Genomic DNA, 22,117 nt, shown 5'->3' on the forward strand with positions numbered 1-22,117 from the left:
AGCATCAATTTTAGAGTCCAAAAGTTTTAGTTTAAATTTTACCTCTACAATGTAATAGCCATGTAACTATGTATAAAATACCTCCTTGTGGCTTAATTTCTTCATCTATAAAATGAGATCTGAAAAAGGGAGAGACATATAAGGGAGACAGAAATGACAAAATTTGGCAGCTGATTAGATGTTGGAATGAGAGTGGAAAAAGACATTGAAATTAATGACCAGGGTGTCTGTGGGAATGGCCGTGAACTCAACAGAATTTCAGATGAGGAATAGCTATTTTTTGGAATGTTGAGTTTAATTTGATATGTTCAGTTTTAAATGATGTATTTTCTTAAAGTGGCTAGATATTACAGTAGATCGAGAGATGGACCTGGAGTCAGAAACCCTAATTTCAGATCCAGTCCCAGATGGTCATCACATAGACTAATGTGATCCTGGACAAACTATTTAATGCCCTTTGTCTCAGTTTCCACAATAATAATACTTACCTCCCAGGCAGACTTGTTATAAGGATCATATGAAATTATGTGCTTAAATAAACTTGCTTATTCCTGTCCCTTGACAAAGTTGTTTTTAGGCCAAGTATTTGTGTGACTGTGAATTTCATGTTGTCATACTTCATAGTAATTGAAATTAAATGATGCACTGTGAAAATCTTATGTAGAAACTCTAAGTTGCTAACTTTTCTGGTGTCCCCCGTCCAGTTTTGCTTTTTTTTTTTTTTTTTCTTATAATTTACATATTATATCTTGGACTGATACAAAGTAGCAGCCTAAAAAACTTTCTCTGAAAAGTAATTTAAATGGTTTGATTACCAAGATAATATTTTAAGTTCACAAGTATCTTTAATTGTAGGTAAAAACTTTGATATCCAGAACATATTTAATATTAACACTTAAGCTTTGTTTATAAGATACTCCTCAGGTTTGTGGGCACTGACACACCTTAAGGCGTGACTTACTGAGTTTGGGCTAGAGGAGTAAGAAAAAGCTATTCTAAAGATCTAAGATTACCCTGCTGTTACTTTGTTTTGTTTTGTTTTGTTTTTCTTGTCATGCTGGGGAAAAGAAAACAGTTTATTATGAATTTACTTTTGGTTCAAAAATGTGTGTACATGATAATTTTAGAAATATATATATAAAATGCACATATTTAACATATATTGGGTTACTTGCTATCTAGGGAAAGGGTTGGGGGGAAAGGAAGTTAGAAAAAAAATCGGAACATAAGGTTTTGCAGGGGTGAATGTTGAAAATTAACTATGCATATGTTTTGAAAATAAAAAGCCTTAAATAAAAATTTAAGCACAGCCTGCTGTTACTTTGTGCTTGCTGTATGTGACTAGGATGTTGGATTATCCTAAAGTAATATTTGGTGACATTCTGTTCAGAGAAGAATGCTTCTTGAACATGTAAAGTGAATTTAATTTTGAGCTGAGTAACCTGCGTTTCACTTTAGCCTCTTTCCACTAGTTCTAAAATTAAGGACAAATTGCTTTACCTTTCTGAGCCTTAATTTACTTTTGTTTAAAATTGGGATAATGATGCTTATACAAGCATTATTAAGTATAAGCTTGTAAATATCTTGTAAAAAGAGAAGACATTAAAAGTCAATTCTCAAAGTGATGAAGTAACCTAAAATACACTTCACTAATTAGCCAGTTGAGATTGCTAGTGACAAAGGAGAATTATTTCTTTATATTTGTTTACACTACTTTTTTGCTTTCTTTTGTTAAATTTTCATTTGCTAAATAATGTTATGTCCTTTAAAAAGTTGTCATTCTTATGTTTCATTTACTTTTTCCTTGTAAGCATGCTGGCAATATTAAGGAAGCTGCTAGGTGGATGGATGAAGCTCAGGCCCTGGATACCGCAGACAGGTTTATCAACTCCAAATGTGCCAAGTACATGCTGAAAGCCAACCTGATTAAAGAGGCTGAAGAAATGTGCTCTAAGTTTACAAGGGTTTGTATATATCAGTTATCACATGCTTTGATTTCTGTCATAATCATTTTCTTTCCACTCAAAAATAATATCCCATCAGGAAGAATTTGATTTGTCATTAGTCAGCAACATTAAATTTTTTTTTATAAACAAAAAAAAATTATTTTTACTTTTAATGTATTTAATAATTCTAATTTCCAGAAAAGTATATGTTTCTAAAAGAATCTGTATGTCTATACACATACATATGTACAAACATACATATCATAAAAGTAGTCTCTTTTCAGACCTTTTCTGATTAGTTTTACTGCAACATTAGCTGAGTGATAACTTAAAACTACTTAAAATGATTAATTTTGAAGTCATTGGAAACTTTCCAATTCATTGAGTTATGAGCATTTGGAAGAGTTGTTATTCTTTTTTGCCATCCTTGATTTAGGACATTCAGTATCCCAGAATTATAATTTTGAATTGTTTCACCGAATTAGCTTTTGTATTTTTAATTTTTTTTCTTTGATTTCAAATGTACTGTGTAATTATTAGAACCAATCATACTCTGTCTTTTTAAAAAAAATTGGTAGAAAAATCTATGTTTATTAAAAAAAACAAGTCAGATAAGTCAACATGAGAAAAGCATTGCTACTTATTTGTAGGCTCTTACATTCCTAAACACATCTGTGATTCTTTATGTTCTTAAGTCTTTGTTTAAAGTCTTAACATTGGCAAGAGCCTGAGAGGTCAGTTATTAGAAATCCTTCTACATCTGTGACAAATGTGTAGGTAATCTTTGAGCTCTTATAACATTTACTAAAACTACAGTTATTTTTGTATAGGCTAGAAATAGAATTTTGCTTATGTTTTGCATATGCCCTGAATATATGGGGATAATTAGCTTCTTTAAAAAACTTGATTCTTGCAAAATTGATCAGAATTCAGTGAAACAATAAAAATATTAGTGTTTATTAATGTATTTTGTGCTATTCCAATAGGAAGGAACATCTGCAGTGGAAAATTTGAATGAAATGCAGTGTATGTGGTTCCAGACAGAATGTGCACAGGCATATAAGGCAATGAATAAATTTGGTGAAGCACTTAAGAAATGTCATGAAATTGAGAGAGTAAGTAAAAGATTTGTCTTGAAATTTTTTCATTGAAATTTTATTTTGACATACACTGTTTTTTCTCCCCCTAATAGTCCCTTTTATATTTTTTCTAGTTCTTGTAGAATTAGATTTAAAAAAAAAAAAAAGATTTCATAGATATATTGTAATTTTCTTTGGATTTCACTGCCAATCTATACTTGACACAGCTGCCAAATGGATAATTTCTAAGGCATGAGTCTAGCTATATATATATATATATATGTATACACACATATATAGTTATATATATCATTCTTCTGTTCAGGAAATTTTATTTCTCCTTATACAGATTCTTCCATTGAACATTTATATCATTTCACAATCTGGCTCGGGACAATTTTTCCAAACTTTATTTTTCTTTCTTGTGATCAGCCTCTTTGCCAAATTAGCTCTCTGTATACCACATTATATTGCATTTCATCTCTTACTTTTTGCCTTTGTAATCCGTGTCCCTCCCCACCTTCTGCACCTCCCTTCCTTCCCAAGAAAGATCCTTGTAATGTTTTCCTTTCCCTCTTCTTCTTGCCTCCCTCTTCGGAATTTAGCTCTATTGCAACTCCTTACCCAAGGTCTTTTCTGACCCCTTCCTCCTCCCTTAAATTGTTAGTATGTCCTAACTCCAACCCCTCCATCTTTCAAATTACTTTGTTTTTACCTTGCATTTATTTCTCTTATGTATGGGTGATGTCTCTCTCCTTCCTTCCCTCCTTTTTATCCCCTCTACCCCCCAAATAGAATGTTCATTTCTTTGGAACAGGGATAGAAATAGGAGAGGGTACTTAATTGGTAAATAAACTCTAAATGAATCTTGCCCAAATTTTCTCCTTTGAGAGGGCTTGGTGATAGATTATACTAATGTTAATAATGCTCAATAAACCAATTTACTTTTCCATCAGTGTTTCCCTTACCATTTTTCTCAATTCTATTGAAGTATTTGTGGCAGTATTCATAGAACACTAATTCTAATTTCTATAGAGTTTCTTAGTTGCACTGTTATTTCATTTTTCCAGATAAGAAGTGTCTCTACTATAGTTCATTCAGAATGAATGGAGTTTTTTTCCTTTGTATTTTACTCCTGGTGTGTAATACATTTTAGGGTTTGTTTTTTGGTTATTGTGGTTGATGTCCTTTACAGTACAATTTGGGGATTGTAAATTTTGAGTTACTGTGAACTTTTGATTTGGCTTTCATTTTGCCAGTTCTTTTATGACAAGAAATCAAAGTAATTCCAGAATTTTGTAGGTTGTTTTTGTTATATTTTCGGCTGTTTCCTACATTAATACTTGCTAAAGAACATTGTATTATGTTAGCATTTTGTAGAAATCACTGATGACCAGTTTGACTTTCATACGTACTGTATGAGGAAGATTACACTTAGGTCTTATGTGGACTTGTTAAAACTAGAAGATGTACTTCGACAGCATCCGTTTTACTTCAAGGCAGCAAGGATTGCTATAGAGATCTATTTGAAACTTCATGATAACCCACTAACAGATGAGAATAAAGAACATGAGGCTGATACAGGTATAAGATTACTCATATTTCTTTTGGTTTACTCTTGTTTTGTGTGCATACTAATATAGATGCTATCTTGTATGTTTCACATTTTGTCTTTGGGATGCCATTAGTGAAAATGTTGTATTTTGTGTATTATATTGAAAAGTGAATGAATGTATCACAGTTCAGTTACACTTCTATTTCTGACTTATTCATGGAATCAGTTCTTACTTTAATGATGACCAGTAACATTAACTAAGTATTTTTGAATTTCATAATTTTACGTGTAGAAAAGATGATCACATTAGTACTTCAGGAGACGTTAGATACCATGTTGTCTCACGCCCTTATTTTTTTGCATGCCCAGAAAAATGATGTGGTTCTTTATAACAAGTTAGTGTTTGTGCTGGGACTAAATTGTCCTGGGTTTCTTTCTTCCCAGCCTGGTCTTTTCCACTGCAAATGGTTTTTCTCACTTGTGGAGAGAATCACCTAATTCTGTCTCTACTTCTGCATGCTATATCTTTCTAGTAACCTTTATCCCCGTAATGATCAACCCTAAAGCCCAGTTGTCATTCAGTCCCTTTATCTGGACCCTTGAGAATAGCTTTTGAACAGCTTGTAAAGGCTTCTATTCTTTTAAGACTGGTCTTTTATGCTGGTGCATTTTTTCAGCGGGAAGCTGTGTCAGTAGCATCGGTAAAATGGGGTTTGGGTCATTGAGAATTGACTGCAGTTTTAATTTTTTGGCTAGTTTTGAACAGAGGTTATAGAAATAAGCATAGTTTTGCAAAGTTGATCTGTGTCAATTTTGAAATTGCTGAGAAGGCAACCTGAAATAATCAGAAGAATAATAAGCTAGTTATCAGGAGACCTGGGCTCTGAGCCCGATATTGACCTTGTCTGGCTAAGGGTCAGTGGGCAACTCCTTTCACTCTTGGGCCATTGGCTCTTCTATCCATTAAATGAGATTTATCCTTAGTGATGTTGAATTCTGTTCTGAGCTTATCTAAGGAAAAAATGTGAACTAGATACAGCATAGGGAGGTTCTAGGGGCTCCTGTCAATTCAGTTCAGCACCTTTCCTTCCTCTCTCATACTTGAGAACATGAGAGAGTTGTCCAGAGTCTGCAAAGATCTGAGACAGGATTTGTCCTTGGTCATTATGGTTCGCAGTCTTGTTCTCTGTCCACAACTAGTGTTACCTCACAAGAAACACACAGAGATTGATTTAAAGTAGCCATTGCCAATTTTTTTCCTGCTATCTTTCATGTATAGCATATGCACACACTCAGACAACCTCTAATCTTGTCGTCCGTTATTGAATGCAAATCATAGAATTCATTTTGTGAAGGTTTAGATTGTTTTCTAAAGTAATCTGACTATGAAACACTTTAAAATTTGAAATATAATAATGAAAAACACCAATGATGGAATTTTGGAAGGTCTGGAGATCTGTGAATCATAGAATACCCTGAGATAGATGATAGGTAAATTTTGGAACAAAAAGATGTTAGCCTTATTTTCAAATTGAATATCAATCCCATATACATATTTTTAATATCTAAATAATTCACATTTACTGTTTTAGGAAGAATCCTTGGAAAAGTTTTGAAACCATTACATTAGTGGATAGTAATGATCTTGTAGAGAGCACTGAAAACACATATCTTGAAATTTAAATTGCTTTTTCTTATTGTAGAGTGCTGAATTTCTTGATGTTTTAAATTGATTCTAATTTTTCAGATTTTAGGATTTAGGTGTGTATTTTGTTTATTATTTTCAGTGCCATCAAGCCCAAACCTATCACTCTATGCCAGGGAGGTTATATCCTTAGGGAAATGAGATAGCTACTACTAAACTTTGGCAACAAGTCTATTTTTGAACACCTACGTGAGCACAGAAAAATCCCTTAACACAGCAGAGTATGGAGTTATTTTCTCTTTTTGGAGCTGAGGATTTCTCTTAACTAAGGAACACTTTTAAAGTCATTATTTTAAGTATCGTGACATAAAGTTGACTTAGTTGGTATCGTGAAACTTCTTGGTAAATGGCTGGCTTACTTTATCATTGTATATGTAGGTTCTGAGTAAAGTTATTTTTGTGATAAATGAGTAAGCCAGTATAAGGTGAAAAAAATATAAGTTGAGACAATTTACACTGCCAATTTAAAATTGTCTATTATAAATGGCATGTCATTAATTACCCAATTCTTTTTTAATTGAATCAGCATCCTAATGAATCAAGAAGTAAAAATTAACAAAAGTATCAGCATGGTGTAGTTGAGAGAACATGGCTTGGGACTCATGAGTAGACCCACGCTACAACTCCTGCACTCTCATTAGCTTTCTTAATTTAGACAAATCACCTCACCTCTAAGCCTCATTTTTTTCATCTGCAAAATAAACAGGTGTGATTAACTAACTTTTATGATCTGGAGTTGATGTCTTTTTCTGTATATGAAAAGCAGAAAACTGAAATAATTATCCAATTAAGGCTGCAGTTTTCATGTGGGAAGATTGCCAGCAAGGAATGAATTACCTTGATTCTTGATTTATTTTACTTAGATGTGTACATTATAAATCACTATATAGTCTTGTTAAGAGAATTTTAATTATCTTCAGTCATTGAATAGAAGATTGCCAACATTTGTTGCCCATGAATTACTTTGATTCTTGATTTATTTTTCTTAGATGTGTACATTATAAATCATTATACAATCTTAAGACAATTTTAATTATCTTCAGCCATTAAATAGAAACTACTAATAAATTGAAAATGTACCTCTTTCCATAATTATTTTTTTGTCTGTGACTTTTTACTTGTTTTGAGGTTACTTTTCATTGTTATTTAATGTTTGATTGGGAAGAAAGAAAACATGAAAGTAAAGGCAGTTTGGATTGTTCTTCTCCTTTGTTTTTGAATTTTCATAGTGAAACATTTTAAAATTTTGAGATACTTCATCAAATGTTAATATTACAAATAAATAATTTATTGCTTGTAATTTTGAATAGGATGGCCTTTCAAATATTTGTTCGTGATTGCCAGCTCATGTGTGAGAGATACATTAATGAAATTCAAAATTAAAAAAAAAATCTATCTTCACTTAAAATGTGTTGTGTATGTGTATGTGTGTGTTTGTGTCCTCTTTTTCCATGAAACACTTTTTGAGAGAATGGTGGTGCTAATTGAAATAATATTAGGATGCCAAAATTTCAAAAAAGAGTCATAATCATTTAAAAATTTTATACTTGTAGCAAACATGTCAGACAAAGAGCTAAAGAAATTACGCAATAAACAAAGAAGAGCCCAAAAGAAAGCTCAACTTGAAGAAGAGAAAAAGAATGCGGAGAAAGAGAAGCAACAGAGAAATCAGAAGAAGAAGAAGGATGATGATGATGAGGAAATTGGAGGTCCAAAAGAAGAACTTATCCCTGAGAAACTGGCCAAGGTACTTGTTAGGAGTCTTAAGCATAATTGGATGGAAGATTAACTCTTCTTTAGCCAACATTATTAGAAATTTTGAAATCTAGAAATTACTTTTCATTTTTATTCTGCTTCTGTATCCCCATTTCTTTTTATCTTCTTTCCATATTTCAAATTTAAAACTTGAATAATATCTAGTGATCTGAACATAGACTAGTCTGAAGTAGTCTTAAGTTCCCACTTAAGTGGGAAATGTATAAAATTGTTAAACTCAAGTTGGCTGTTTGTTCATTGGTAACTTTTTAATCTATTGATAAACACCCTTTACGTAATCTTTACTTTTTAAACTCAAGGACTGTTTCCTTATGTTTTCCATAACAGATTCATGAACACAAACAGAAGTCTTATTGTACATGTATTAGGTCTCATTGCTGATGTTTTTAAAAAAGCTATTCTAAACTAGTCTTTGATCTGGCAACTTAATTAAGGCTTTCTGAACTTAAGTCTGTGTACTGAGGCTTAAGACAGCTCTCAGATATTTTCCTATACCATATTCTCCCTATCTTTCCCTTTTTCTTCCTTTCCTTTTTCTCTCTTCTGTTCTCCCCTGTTTTCTTTCCTATTCCCCTTTTCTCTCTCACCCTTTTCCTTCCCTTTCCTTTTATTTCCTCTTTCCTTTTGTTCCTCTTTCACTTCTCCACTATCCCTCTACATTTCCCCAAACATTCAAAGAATCAATTTATTAATATAAATATGTTCTCTTAAAGTTTACCATAGTAATATTATGTCAGGACCTGGAAATTAATTTTGAAATAATTTCAAAATAATTCCCTCCAGTAACTTTTTTTTTTTTTAAATTGATTTCTTTTGCTTTTAAATTGCCTTCATTTCCCAATATTCTCCCCTTCGCCTCCCAGTAATCCATTACTTAAAACTAAGAAGAATAGGAGAAAGTTCAGCAGAACTAACCAACAATCATGAAAGATGAGCATTTTTTGCAGTGTTCCATACCCATAGTCCCTCACTTTTTGACTTATGAGGAATTAAAATTTTTATTTTTAGCACATCTTTTCAAGAGTCTCCATAGAGTATTCAAATGCGATATATATTTAGAAATGGGATTATGGAACTGAACATATGGATGGTTATAATGGATAGTAGAGAAATTCTTCATCCTGTGTTTTTCAGGTGCACTAAAGACTGATTTCCCCCTCTCTAGTTCATACACTTATGTTCTCATTATCATCAACTCTTTTAAAGCTCCCATGAAATTTAAAGTCCCTTATTTATTTGTTTGTTTATTATTTATTTTTGCTGAGGCAATTGGGTTTAAGCGACTGGTCCAGGTTGACATAGCTAAGAAGTGTTGAGTGTCTGAGGCCAGATTTGAACACAAGGCCTCCTGACTGTGAGCTGGTGCTCTATCCACTGTATCATTTAGCTGCCCATGTCCCTTGTTCTTTGTAAATTTTTGCTTTTGATTGCAAAATTCTTAATCCCATGCCATTTTGATTCATATACTAAGAAATTTCATCAGGTTATGAATTGACCATCACACAGTCCTAAGAATTTATCCTTGAATATTATAATTTGTTATCCTGTTAGACAAAAAGGAATTTTAGATGAATAGACAGACTTTTGGTAAGAAGTACCTGACTAATAAAATGTGTCTAAAAAGAATATTATCTAAAGCCACTTCAATAAATTAAGCATTATAAATAAGTTGAACACAATGTTCAAATATGCAGTCAAGAGTTGTTAAGAGTGATCAGAGTTATTAAATTATTGGTATGACACTCTCTCCCTTTCTCTCTTTCTCTCCGTCCCTCCCTCCCTCCCTCTCTTCCTCCCTTCTTTATTCATTCATTCATTTTTAGGTTGAAGCTCCATTGGAAGAAGCTATTAAATTTTTAACACCATTGAAGAACTTAGTAAAAAACAAGATAGAGACCCATCTTTTTGCCTTTGAGATTTACTTTAGGAAAGGTAAGTGATGAAAGTATATTCTGAGATGAATGATAACTACATAAGTCATTCATGATAAAATCTCCTGACAGGTATGATATATTCTAGCATAGTTAATCATACCTATTGTGAATAAGACCCGAGAGTAGATACTAAGGATAAGAGAACTTAATAAATTCCCATTTGAGCAATCCAAAGGAAGTGTTGTAGGATTTCAGAGAAAATGTAGGTCATCAGAATAGGCAATCAGGTTATCCTTCCTAGAGAAATAGCATTTATGTTAGATGTTTAGAGTATTCTTATTAACAGAAACATAACGCAGGGAATTTCTAGGAATGGTACTAGCATGAAGAAGCACAACATATGTTTTGGGTAATGAACACTTAGGTTGGTGGCATAGTGTGATTAATTTAGAATAATAATGATTAATTAGAAACTAATTAGAAAGGTAGCCAATAAAAATTTTGACTGGGAATATGTATTAAATTAGGTAGAATATAATGGAGTATTCCATATTTGAGGTTATGGCATGAATTAGGGTTTGTGGCAATGGGAATAGAAATAGTGCATATTTCTCACAAAGTGTGAAGGAAGATTTTTTTTAATCTTGCCTGGATGTAAAGTGTGAGAGTGGGGAGAAGTCAATGATAATTACCAGTTTTAATTAGGAATTGAGGAATAAAGAATCTTGTTTTAAAGTATGGCAGGGAATTAAATTGGAAATCCTTTCAGGCTGTTGGAGTCCATAGTTCTAGAGCTTGAAAGACCTCTGAGGATATGTAGGTTGAATCCTTGCATTTTGTAGATAAGGACTGAATCCCAGACAGGCTACTATTCTTTTAGAATTCTTTTATGGGAAGTGGTTTTCTTAGATCATGTTATACTATCTGGCCCTTATTTATACCTTACATGTCTACCAGTCATTTTCTATAAGTTTTGTTTTAACAACAAGATTTTGAACAAGCAAATCATAGGCGCTTGAGCTATTCCTTAGAGCTCATTCAGACTAGTTCCCTGCTTCCTAAAAATTATTCCTATATCTCTAATGTTGGGATGAAAAGTTCTTCAGATTTTAAGAGTCTATGGCATTTAATACTAGGATTATGTAATCTTTGAATGTAGAATAGAAGAACTCTTCCCTCTGCATAGATATTATTGAGAACTTTGGGTCCAATGGGAGCTACAGAAAAAACATTTCAGAACTTTGTTAGCCTGAGTAGCAGTTTTTCACTAACTCACCAACTTGCATAAAAGTGGTAAAGTTGAAGAACCTGAAAGTTTGAATACTGAAAACAAAAGACATTATACTTATTTATATAAAAAATAGAAAGATTGTTCCTTATGTACATGGTTTCCTCATCTCTATAATGTAGCCTCTCTGGTTTGTAGAAGAAAAAGATACTCCGAAAATCTTGATGCTGGAGCAGTCTATTAGAATATCAAAAACAGAGTCAGTGCTGATAAATCTTTGAAAAGACAGCTCAGTTTTGGACCTGTCCATGACTTAAGTAGTGAGAAGGATTAGAAGGAAGATCATGTTTTTACATGGCAACTGAGTTTCAAGCACATAAGCTTTTCCTGATTATTTTCCCCAGCATTACAAAAAGCTTTACTATTTCTTTACCAAAACTTTTGTAATGAAATATAACTCTATATTCAGAGTAATTCACTTATTGCTGAATCCTGATAGTGAATAAATTTCCATACTTACTGAAATACCATTTGATGTTCCTCGTTTCCTTTTAATTTAGTTTGCATTATAGATGAGAGGTATCATTTGATTCAAATAATATGCTGTAATAAAAATGTAATTTCATTACAACAGAACAGAGTTGAGGACATCTGTAAAACATTTTTTAATGTCTTCTAATTTTTTTCTTTTATAGAAAAGTTTCTTTTGATGCTACAATCAGTAAAGAGGGCATTTGCTATTGATTCCAGTCATCCTTGGCTTCATGAGTGTATGATTCGCCTCTTCAGTGCTGGTATGTGATAGGTTTTAACTCCTTAAGAGAGATAATTTTTACAGCAATTTTCCTGGTTAATAATGTAAATGAGGCTTTGTGAAAAAGCCTCAAGGTATTGAATAATTTAATTATAATGTACATTCTTATATATTATATGGAATAATAATTGAATAGTAATTGGAGGAAGAGCAATGTTCGTCATTTATGTCTAATAGCTACATTTTAAAATTAAGTTATGTTTGATCAGAAATGTGTTCAGATGAAGTATTTGAGCATCTTACTCTATATATGGCACTGAATTATGCATGAAATCGATACATAAATTCAAGCTTTTTTAGAGAGTATTATTTTAAATATTAAACTTGCTTTAAAAATATTTTTGATGACACCCTCAATGTTATTGGTTTCCTTTGTAATCCTAAATATGTTATACATTTAAAAACATGATTTTGAGAAGGATTAGATTGGCTTCACCTGATTGCCTAAAGGGCACATTAATGCATTAAAAGTTCTTATTCCTATTTTAGAGAAATTTATTATTTCAAGGTGCTATGGTGATTTTGTTTTAGCATAGAATCCTTTTGGAAGATGTATATCATAGTTGTTCTCCGATCTATTTGTTTGATAAATCTGAATTTTTAGGAAGTTGGTTAATAACTTAGTACCAGTATTATCGGGAATAAAATAATATTTGAAGAATCATTTAACTACTTTAATAAAATTTCATCAAAGTAAACCTTTGAAATCAATGTTCACAAAAAGCAAATATAATATTTAAAACACGGTTGTTTTGGTGTTTGAATCATAAAAAAATTTTTTTAAGCTAGAAGAAACCTTAGAGGTTGCCTAGTTCAACTTCTTCATTTTACAGATAGGGAGACTGAGATACGTTGAGGTTACATGATATGATTATAGTTATACTGTTCATAATTATCAGAGCTGGGATTCAAACCTAGGTGTCCCTATTCCTAGTTTAACATTCTATATACAGCAGTGTGCTATTCTTAAATGTCAGGTCAAGAGTTATTTTGTAGACATGTTTTAATTCACTAGGTTTCTTTTCTTTTTTTTTTTTTTTTTAAGATGACAAAAGGGAGTTGAATTTTAGTTTTCAGGATTTAGAAACAGTTTACAGTTAGTAATCTCTTATTAGATTTAAATGAATACAACATTTAAAATGAAGGAAATTAAAAAAAAAATCTACCAAATAACAAAACCACTAAAGAATTTTTGTCAAGTTAACATTGAAATTTCCCCAACTATGAATGGTATTTTAAATTTTATTTAAAAAAAATAACTGAACTTTAAATTTTAATATAAGGAAAACATTCTGACAGTGCTATCCTCCAAATGGATTGAGCTGCCTTATTAAGTAGTGAATTTTTTAGTATTAGAAGTCTGCAAATAAAAGTTGGATAACTTGTAAAGAATGTTATGTAATTACATTGGAAATTCCTGCTGTTGTAGGAACTTGTCATGTATGACTTCTAATAGTCCTTTGAACCAAAATGATTAATTCTGTTATTTGTTCATTTTGTTTGTTTGGAGGGAGTGAGTTGTGAAGTGGAATCAGAAAGATAGTATTTGAAGTGACCTTAAAAGAAGTTAAGTTTTAGTCAAGTGGGATTCCTTGCCTAAATATTTTACACATACATGTTTTATTACTAGGTCATTGTATTTCTGAAAAGGTATATAGCAGTAAACAGTAATTGATGTTTATTTTTGCACCAAATTTTACTGTTAAATTTTTGAGCCATGGAAAAATTTTGGTCCCAAGATCCAATAAAAATCATGTTAAATTCCAGAATATTTGTGCAGTTTCCCATTAAAACACGAATAAACTCTGGTATATTTAGGTATGTGTGTGCTTTTATTAAATATATAAAGATTATGTGTCTTGTTCATTTGACTAATTTTTCTTGCAGGAGTTATGGAAAGTATAAATGCATATAGACTATGCATTGACACAGGCAAAATGCTAGCTGAAGTGAAGATTAGAATTCTTAAGCATTAACTTTAGCTATGTTATTGCTTCAGGTAATCGGTAGAATTCATCAGCTGAAAAAGACATATGGAAATGCTTTATGAAACAGAATTCAGTCAGTGAAAGTAGTCAGTGATTCTTATAATAATAAATATGCACTATTATCTTCATAAAACAAAAACATTTTGACTTCATTGTAATCAGTTGAATGTAAATTGTTGCCAAAAACTTGAATGTGACAATGTAAATGTGTAGTGTAAATACATTAGGCAAATAAACTTACAATGTAAATACATTAAGGGATAAATTCTCATTATAAAAAGATCACTGGTTATTAAATAATCCATCCCCTTAATGTATGTAAAACATGATTTGATTTTCAGGCAAAATTTCCCCTTAATGTTTGTTTTGTAAAGTGTTGTTAGAAGAATGGAACAAGGTATATATAAAGAAATTCCTCCTTAGGAGAGATTTAATAAATGTTCTTTAATTTCAAATTCACTGCTGTATACATTACGCAACATCTTTTATATACCTGGAAAAAGATTAGCGAGCACCGTGCTAGAGAGATTTCAATTTATCACAGAAAGATATCTTTAAATGGATATGTGCATAAAGCAGAGTTAACTTGTACTTTGCAATGTAGATTCCAGAGCTGACTTAAAATTTTTGTTCCTCATATGCCTCAAAGATAAGGATTTGAAACAACCTCAGCGAAAAGGAAGAATTATTGGTACTGTATAAAAGCAGGCAAATAAAACTCTTATTCCCTCCTCCATAGAGCCCAACATACATACAATTTTAGGTGCTTGAACGCTTAGTTTATTTAGACTTTTTTTTTTTTCAATTCTTTCGGATAATAATTCTATGCTAGGAATCATAGATCCCACATTTTCCTTCCTTAGATCACATCTCTTATTTCTGTAGCTCCTTATTTTACTAAGTTGCAATATCTAACATATCAGAAATTAGCTTTGTGTACTAAATATAACGGCAGGATAAGTTACAAAGCCAGGAAAACCACGGGTCCTTTGTTTGCTGTTTTATTTATGCATTTCTTTTCCTGGTTTGCCTTTTAAATGAGTGTTACATGTGGTTATTTGTTTTAATTTGCAATTAATTCCAAATTTTTGTCCTTTCTGCAGCAAAAAGGGGTATTTTGGTTCCTTGTGAATGTTAGCTTTAAAAAAAATTTTAATTTTAAAAAACGTTTTGGCATATCAGTTTCCCTGTGTAACATCTTTCTACAGTTTTTTTGAACATATAATATACTGATCACAATTGACAGCATGCAACTTCTTACTTTATAAAAAACAAATCTTTATTAATCTATGCGTAAAATAAATGTATATTTTGTTAGTCATTTTGTGTATGAGCTGTAGGAGCCCCAATTCATTATTGTAAATTTAATCAATATTTCTTATTCCAAATTACAGATACAAATTTTGGAACTCAGCCTAACAGTATTGATTTAGAGCTCAAAAGCATTGTTATGATTATCTAGCTCAAAAATTCTTAAAACATTTTTGATCATAGAATTTTCACACTCTTACAAATTATTGAGGATTCCAAAGAGCAGTATTTGGTTATATACTAATTCATTTAAAAAATAATATCCAAGATCACTTACATATTAACATAATTAACATTTCTTATGAAGTTAAAAATTACTTTTCCAAAATGGGGGAAAATTAGTTTTAAGAATGGCATTATTGTACATATTTTTGTAAATTTCTGGCTTAATAGAAGACATCTGGGTTTTTACCTGCTTTTGCATTCAACCTATTGGTGATATATATTTTATTTGCTGAAGCAGTTGGGGTTTAGTGACTTGCCCAGGATCACACAGCTAGGAAGTGTTAAGGGCTGAGGCCAGATTTGAACTTATGTCCTTCTGACTTCAGGGCCGGTACAATGCCACCTAGCTGCCCTGTATTAGTGATATTTTGATTGAAATAATGTCTTGGGAAAAGAGTATTTTAATAGCAAATAATACCTTTGTATTATTATGAAAATGGTTTTAATGTCTTGGATCTCTAAGAAAGATCTTAGGACCTACAGAACCACACTTTGAGAACTACTGATTTGCAAGTAAAAAGAGAATAAGTGAATTTTGCTGATAAGCATAGAAGTAGCCAGTGGGCCAGGATTTGACCAAAGGTCCTTTGATCCCAAATTCACTGATCTCTCTCTACACAAATACTGAAGCTTGTGAGCCACAGCTTAATATATATTACGTTTCTGCCCTCTGAAATGACTTGGAACAGTTAATTTTTACTTAATGTAATGCAGCTCTTCAGTTATATTCCTCTAATGTGACATATATTTTTATAAATGAGAATCAAATTAAAAGCCTTATGAAATCAGTATATAATTACATTTATTTGATTTATGAAATGACAATCCATCATTTAAGGAAATTGATTAGGGAGAAAGTCTATTCTTTGCACTATTTTTTTTTTTTTTTTTGGTTTATTTGTTTGTAAAAGAATTTGAAAGTTATTTACCTTAGCTTGCCCCTTAGTACAGTGAATTCCGTAGGGAAATGCAAACTGTAGTGAAATTTTTGTTAGTTGTGTGCTTCATGTCATACTCCAGTAATCTACATGCTGAGAAGTGATCAAATTAAAGAACCATTATTAGTACAACCAGAAGAAGTTATCGTCTTACCCATCTGCAAAGTCAGATGCTTTCTAGTTAAGTGTTACCCACCAAAGAATGTATTTACTCTTCAATAGTAGGCCAGGCTGTTGTAAAGCTTCAACATGATAATGATGGCCAAATAGGAAATGTCATAAAGAATGTTATCTTGAGGAAGATGTGATAAAAACTTGGGCAAAGGAAGTTCAAGTAATGGCAAAGAACCATTCTTATCCATCCAAACCCTTAAAGGGATCTTTAAAGAAAAGTATTATTTTTCTTCCTCCAATTACATATCAGCACAATTTTAAACATTCATTTTTACAAGATTTTGAGTTCCAAATTTTCCTTCCTCCTCTTTTCTATTCCTAAAAAGACAGACAATTTGATGTGTTATACATGTGTTATCATATAAAATCTGTTTCCATATTAGTCACAGTTGTAAAAGAAACAAATCAAAAGGAAAAAAATGAAAAAGAGAGTAAGTGAAAAAAATATGCTTCCATGTGCATTCAGAATCTATTCGTTCTTTATCTGGATGTGGATACATGTCTTGGATCAAGACTTGGGTTGCTGAGAAGAGCCAAGTCTGTCCTAGCTGATGATCACATAATGTTGCTGTTGGAGTGTACAATATTTTCCTAGTTCTGCTCATTTTAGTTTGTCCAAGTCTTTCCAGATTTTTCTGAAATTAATTTTTTCATCATTTCTTATTGTATAGTAGTATTCCATTATATTCATATACCACAGCTTGTTCAACCATTCCTTAATCAAAGGGCATGTCCTCAATTTCTCAATGCTACCATGAAAAGGGCTGCTATAAATATTTTTGCATTGTAGGTCCTTTTCTATCTTAAACGTATATTAACCAAGTATGCATCCATTTTGTTTGTCTGGTCAAATTGGTGAACTTATCTGTGTCTTCATACCAGTTATCCTACATGTTTGGAATGTATTCCCTCCTCACCTCCATGGTTTGGAATCCCTAGTTTCCTTCAGGACTTTTCTCTCTTGCCACATTTTATAGGGGACTTTTCTTGATTTCCCACTTAGCTGTAAAGTATCCTTATTTATAACATAACATAACATAACATAACATAACATAACATAACATAACATAACATAACATAACATATAATATAATAGTATTTCTCTCTTCCCCTTCTCCCCCCACCTCCACAAAAATAACTTGTTTCTGTTTTATATGTATCTGTACGTTTGTTTCCCTGAAAGAGTAGAAACTATTGAGAATTATACTTTGGCTTTTTTTTTGTTTTGTTTTGTTTTGTTTTTGTTTTTGTTTTTGTTTCCTCACAATTGACACACAGAAATAGAATCAATGTTTGTTGACATTCAAGTACCATATAGGTGTAGATCATTTCTTCGAGTATATGGACCTATCCATATATTGTTATGTGTTATAATGGGATTTTACTTTAGTTAATACTATAATAAAATGCAGGGTAGCACTGATAGCAAACTGACCCATTTATGGCTTTATTTGTTTGCAGTTGGAAAAATTGATGTAGAAACGAATACTATGAGAGCCATTAGCAACATGCCTTGAATTTAAAAGAAACTGTGGTATTGTGAAGCACCTGTATCAGTTTGATGTATCATGAAGCATTTAGAGGCAAAAGATTCAGAGAGGGCAGAGCTTGTGTGAAATTGATTATTCACAAGAAGGTACTTCCATGCCCAGTTTTGAGACAAAACAGAAGAACTTACCATTTGCCAGAAGAGCTTTGGTAACTTATTCTTGAAGTCAAGATTATTTACAGGCTACAGGGAATTGGAGCTACAGCTTTGAGAATCTGATTTGGTATAACAAATTTTATGGAAAGTTCCTGGAATTTGCATCCCAAAATTACACATCATAGATTTAAATTTGAGACAAAACTTTCAAACATACTTTAAGTGCTCAAATGCTTTATCAATTGTAATTCTTAATGCAGGAAAATATTAATTGTGCTGGGAGAGGCTTTGGAAATCTTATGCTGATTTTTGAAGTGAAATGGAAAGAATCTGAAAAATCCAGAAGACTTGATTAGACATCACTAAAAAAGGACAAAACCTAAAATATCCATGTGTGAATTGATTTTGCTGAAGTAAAGAACTGTTTTCTGGAAAAAAAGCTTTTGGCTAAAGGTAGTATTTATAAAGAGGCCAAGAAAACTATGACAGGAGAGAAATAAAAACCTTCAATTAGCAGAACTATGGTGAAACTTTGAAAAGGATCAGTATTGAATAGAATCCACTACAAAGAAATTGGATAGGATGCTGAGGTAGCACTGTAATTAGATCTTTGTAATTAGACAAACCAGTGGCTATGATCAAATTTGGAAGAAGCAGCAACAATAAAAAGTTGCTACAGGGCAAGATTCAAGACATTAATTGAATTTTGACGTAATTTTAAAAAATCAATTGGTCACTGTTTTGTTTTTAAACTTTCATCAAACTTTCATCAAAAATCCTCTTCCATTGCCTCAACATGTTTTATAAGTAATCCATGGTTCTCAAAATGATTCTAACATTTTAAAAAGATTGTATATGTTGACCCAAAGATACAGTACCTATTTCTGTCCTGAAAATCAGCCTACATAAATTTGGAGAAGCTCATATTAAGGTTTGCCAGAGCAACTCAGTCTTGATATACTGAGTTGTTGATAATCTGAGTACCCTTGGGTTAAATAGGAACAACTTTTCTTGCATCTCTCTCTTTTTGTTTTTCCTCCATTTCTGTTTTGTATATTTCCTGTGTCAGGTGTTTAATAGGTATGTGATTTTAGGCAAATCACTCTTGTATCAGTTTTCTTATTTTAAAAAATGGAGATAGTATCTCTCAGAATTGTTATGATAATCTAACAATGTAATATATGTAAAATGCTTGGCAAATCTTAAACCACTATATAAAGTTGTGTGCATACAATTCAGCTTTCCTTGTCATTTAATATTTTTATTCTAGAGGTAAGATTTGGGGTAGGGTACCTCACAGACTTGTGATTTTCTTGGGGTAGGAATTTGTGGTAAGAAAACTCTTCCCAAATTTTGCAAAACACAATTTAAATGTACAAAACTAACTTACAAGGTACCATGGTTAAAAAAAAATATGATTCTTTCTCACTTGCAGAACAATTAACTTGCTCACTGTTATATTACAAATCATGGATGATTCTTTAAATATAATTTATAGCAACATTTCCTAAGAGAATATCTCCTAACGTCAGCATGTACAGCTAATTATATAGTGATGCCATTATTAATCCTGAGAACAGGGTTTTTATACCTTGAAGTTTAGTTTTAATATCTTTTTAATTTTCTTTGTGGAGGTTAAGCAGCCAGGGATTATAGAGAGGAAGGATGAACCTTGATTTTCTTAGTTGTGATGCTGTCTATCAGATATGTCACTGGTCTATTTTCTTTGAGGGTTGCTTTCTCCATATAAGACTCCTTCTGTGTAGTAGATTCACAAGTTAATTGAAGGATGGTTTTGACTAGAAGAAGACATGTCACTTTTTGTATACCTGACTCTCTTGGCTTATCAGGAATTTTATCCTAAGAGACTGGGTCTTGAGCAGATTATTTAACTCGGTCTTTTTTGTTTTGTTTTTTTAATTTGAAAATGAGGAATTTTAAGAACATCTGCTCTTTTGGTCTCCTCCAGTGTTAAAACTTACACTACAATTCATTTAAACAGACAATGGAAAGAATCTAGATTGACCTGGGAAATGATTCTGATTGAGCAGTAGTTTAAGACAAATGATCAGTGAACTTAATATTAAAAGGAGGTTGTACTTTTGAGTCTTCAAGGCCTTATATTAACCTCTTATGTGATTTTTAAAAATAGCTCTAGTGTGGGTTCTTTAAATGTATCTGTATGACATAAGTATGTAGCAATGTGACCAAGTGGGTAGAGTTGCTGACTTGACTTGGTGCATATCCTGTGATATTCATCATCTGTTTGACTCTCCTAAGCCCCTCCATAGGATTTATCTGCCATGTTGCCCATGCAGTTTGCTTGGGGCCTAATGTTCTAGTACTGGCAGCCTGCTTTCTAGGCTTTCCTGAATGCATACAGAAGAAAAAATAACATTGGGGAAAACATCAGGCAGGGCATTGTTTGATACTGTGGTCTGGGCTGGGTGACCCTGAGCTGCATAAAAACTTAGCCAAGCTCTCTGGGAATCTCAGACAAGCTCCTTACGGCTGTAAATTTTAGGCAGATTGCTTGGTGGAGGGAGTTGCTACTCAGACAGAATCATAAATCCTCACAGTGAGTAAATCTCACTAAACATTTATTCTTCAGGTCAAACTGTTTTCCATTAGAACCAGTAAGTAGCGTCCCTACAGGCTGTCCCCCAGTTTGCACCGCTCAGAGAACGTTTGTTTGTTTGCTTAGCAGGGTCTGAAAGCAAAGACCTGCCGGATGCAGTGAGGACAGTATTAAAACAAGAGATGAACCGGCTTTTTGGAGCAACCAACCCAAAGAACTTTAATGAAACTTTTCTGAAGAGGAATTCTGATTCATTGCCACACAGGTTATCAGGTAAATTTAAATCATTTTCATTCTTATTTGGACTCATTGCTACCTGTAAGTTTGTAAGTTTGTGAACTGACTACCTAGTTGAAGGATATATAGGGAGAGGCCTCATCTAATAGGAATGGAACTTTTTGAATGTTTCCTACCAAATTTCTCTCACAGATTTAGAATGGGATACTAAGTTTTTGAGGTCAGATGCTTAAAATAATCAAGTATTAATGTAAATTTGTCCACGGTCCATATTAAGTTAAAGCTTTTGTAACAGTGCTTAAGTCTATTTATTTTTGTGTACATGGGTTCTTATCCTTTCTTATCAGGTTTTAGTAGCAGGGAAAGTTCCCGACAATGGTGCTGACAGTCACAACTGAAGTAGTGTAGGACAAGGTTCTATGTGCACTTAGAGCTATCTCTGGATCTTACCCATTGGCTGGAAAGTGCTGGAGCACTGTTTGAGTCTTTGACTTTCTTAGTGTCCCTGGTTGAAAAGGTTTTGTTTGCCTTTGTGTATTTTAATATGCAGTTGAGTTATCAGCTTTATATATATATATATATATATATATATATATATATATATTTCTGAGGCAGTTGGGGTTAAGTGACTTGCCCCGGGTCACACAGCTAGGAAGTACTAAGCGTCTGAGATCAGATTTGAACTTGGGTCTTGACTTCAGGGCTGGTGCTCTGTCTATTGCATCACCTAGCTGCCCCCAGCTTTTATATTGTGACAGAAAATTTTTACTTTTTAAATAATCATAAGATGATTAAATAAAATTTTAAAAAATTTACTATGTCCTGGCTTTTGTTATGATGTAATATCTTGACTCCTTCAGTTGTGGGAGCTGGAAGATTGTTTTCACCTGATAAAACCCTAAGATTTTTTTTTTTTTGGTCTCATTTAGCTGCCAAAATGGTATATTATTTGGATCCCTCTAGTCAGAAGCGAGCAGTAGAGTTGGCAACAACACTTGATGAATCACTAACTAATAGGAACCTCCAGGTAAAGATTTTTCATTC

At 32.4% G+C, this 22,117-nt stretch overlaps 2 protein-coding genes across 4 annotated transcripts in view; one reads left to right on the forward strand and one right to left on the reverse strand.

The window, feature by feature from the left end:
* Positions 1-22,117, forward strand: part of NAA15 (N-alpha-acetyltransferase 15, NatA auxiliary subunit) — an 82,726-nt gene that overhangs the window by 57,750 nt on the left and 2,859 nt on the right. Inside the window, exons 12-19 of one of the 2 annotated variants that reach the window (XM_051965331.1) lie at positions 1,812-1,964; positions 2,933-3,061; positions 4,396-4,609; positions 7,839-8,032; positions 9,885-9,993; positions 11,859-11,957; positions 20,963-21,109; positions 22,003-22,100. In XM_051965331.1, the coding sequence (XP_051821291.1) occupies positions 1,812-1,964; positions 2,933-3,061; positions 4,396-4,609; positions 7,839-8,032; positions 9,885-9,993; positions 11,859-11,957; positions 20,963-21,109; positions 22,003-22,100 (1,143 nt within the window). The remainder of the gene's footprint in view (positions 1-1,811; positions 1,965-2,932; positions 3,062-4,395; positions 4,610-7,838; positions 8,033-9,884; positions 9,994-11,858; positions 11,958-20,962; positions 21,110-22,002; positions 22,101-22,117) is intronic. The other variant, XM_051965332.1, reaches the window with a different exon arrangement.
* LOC127540564 (malate synthase-like) overlaps positions 11,981-22,117 on the reverse strand; it is a 53,505-nt gene continuing 43,368 nt past the window's right edge. Inside the window, exons 15-16 of one of the 2 annotated variants that reach the window (XR_007948225.1) lie at positions 16,431-16,532; positions 11,981-13,997 (exon numbers count right to left, since the gene is read on the reverse strand). Coding sequence is in view for 1 of the 2 variants with exons in the window: in XM_051965334.1 (XP_051821294.1) it covers positions 16,526-16,532 (7 nt within the window). In the remaining variant the exon portion in view is untranslated. Of the gene's footprint in view, positions 13,998-16,278; positions 16,533-22,117 lie in introns of those variants that run through there. The other variant, XM_051965334.1, reaches the window with a different exon arrangement.

This window comes from Antechinus flavipes, chromosome 6 (assembly GCF_016432865.1).
Source record: "Antechinus flavipes isolate AdamAnt ecotype Samford, QLD, Australia chromosome 6, AdamAnt_v2, whole genome shotgun sequence".
Taxonomy (NCBI): Eukaryota; Metazoa; Chordata; class Mammalia; order Dasyuromorphia; family Dasyuridae; genus Antechinus; species Antechinus flavipes.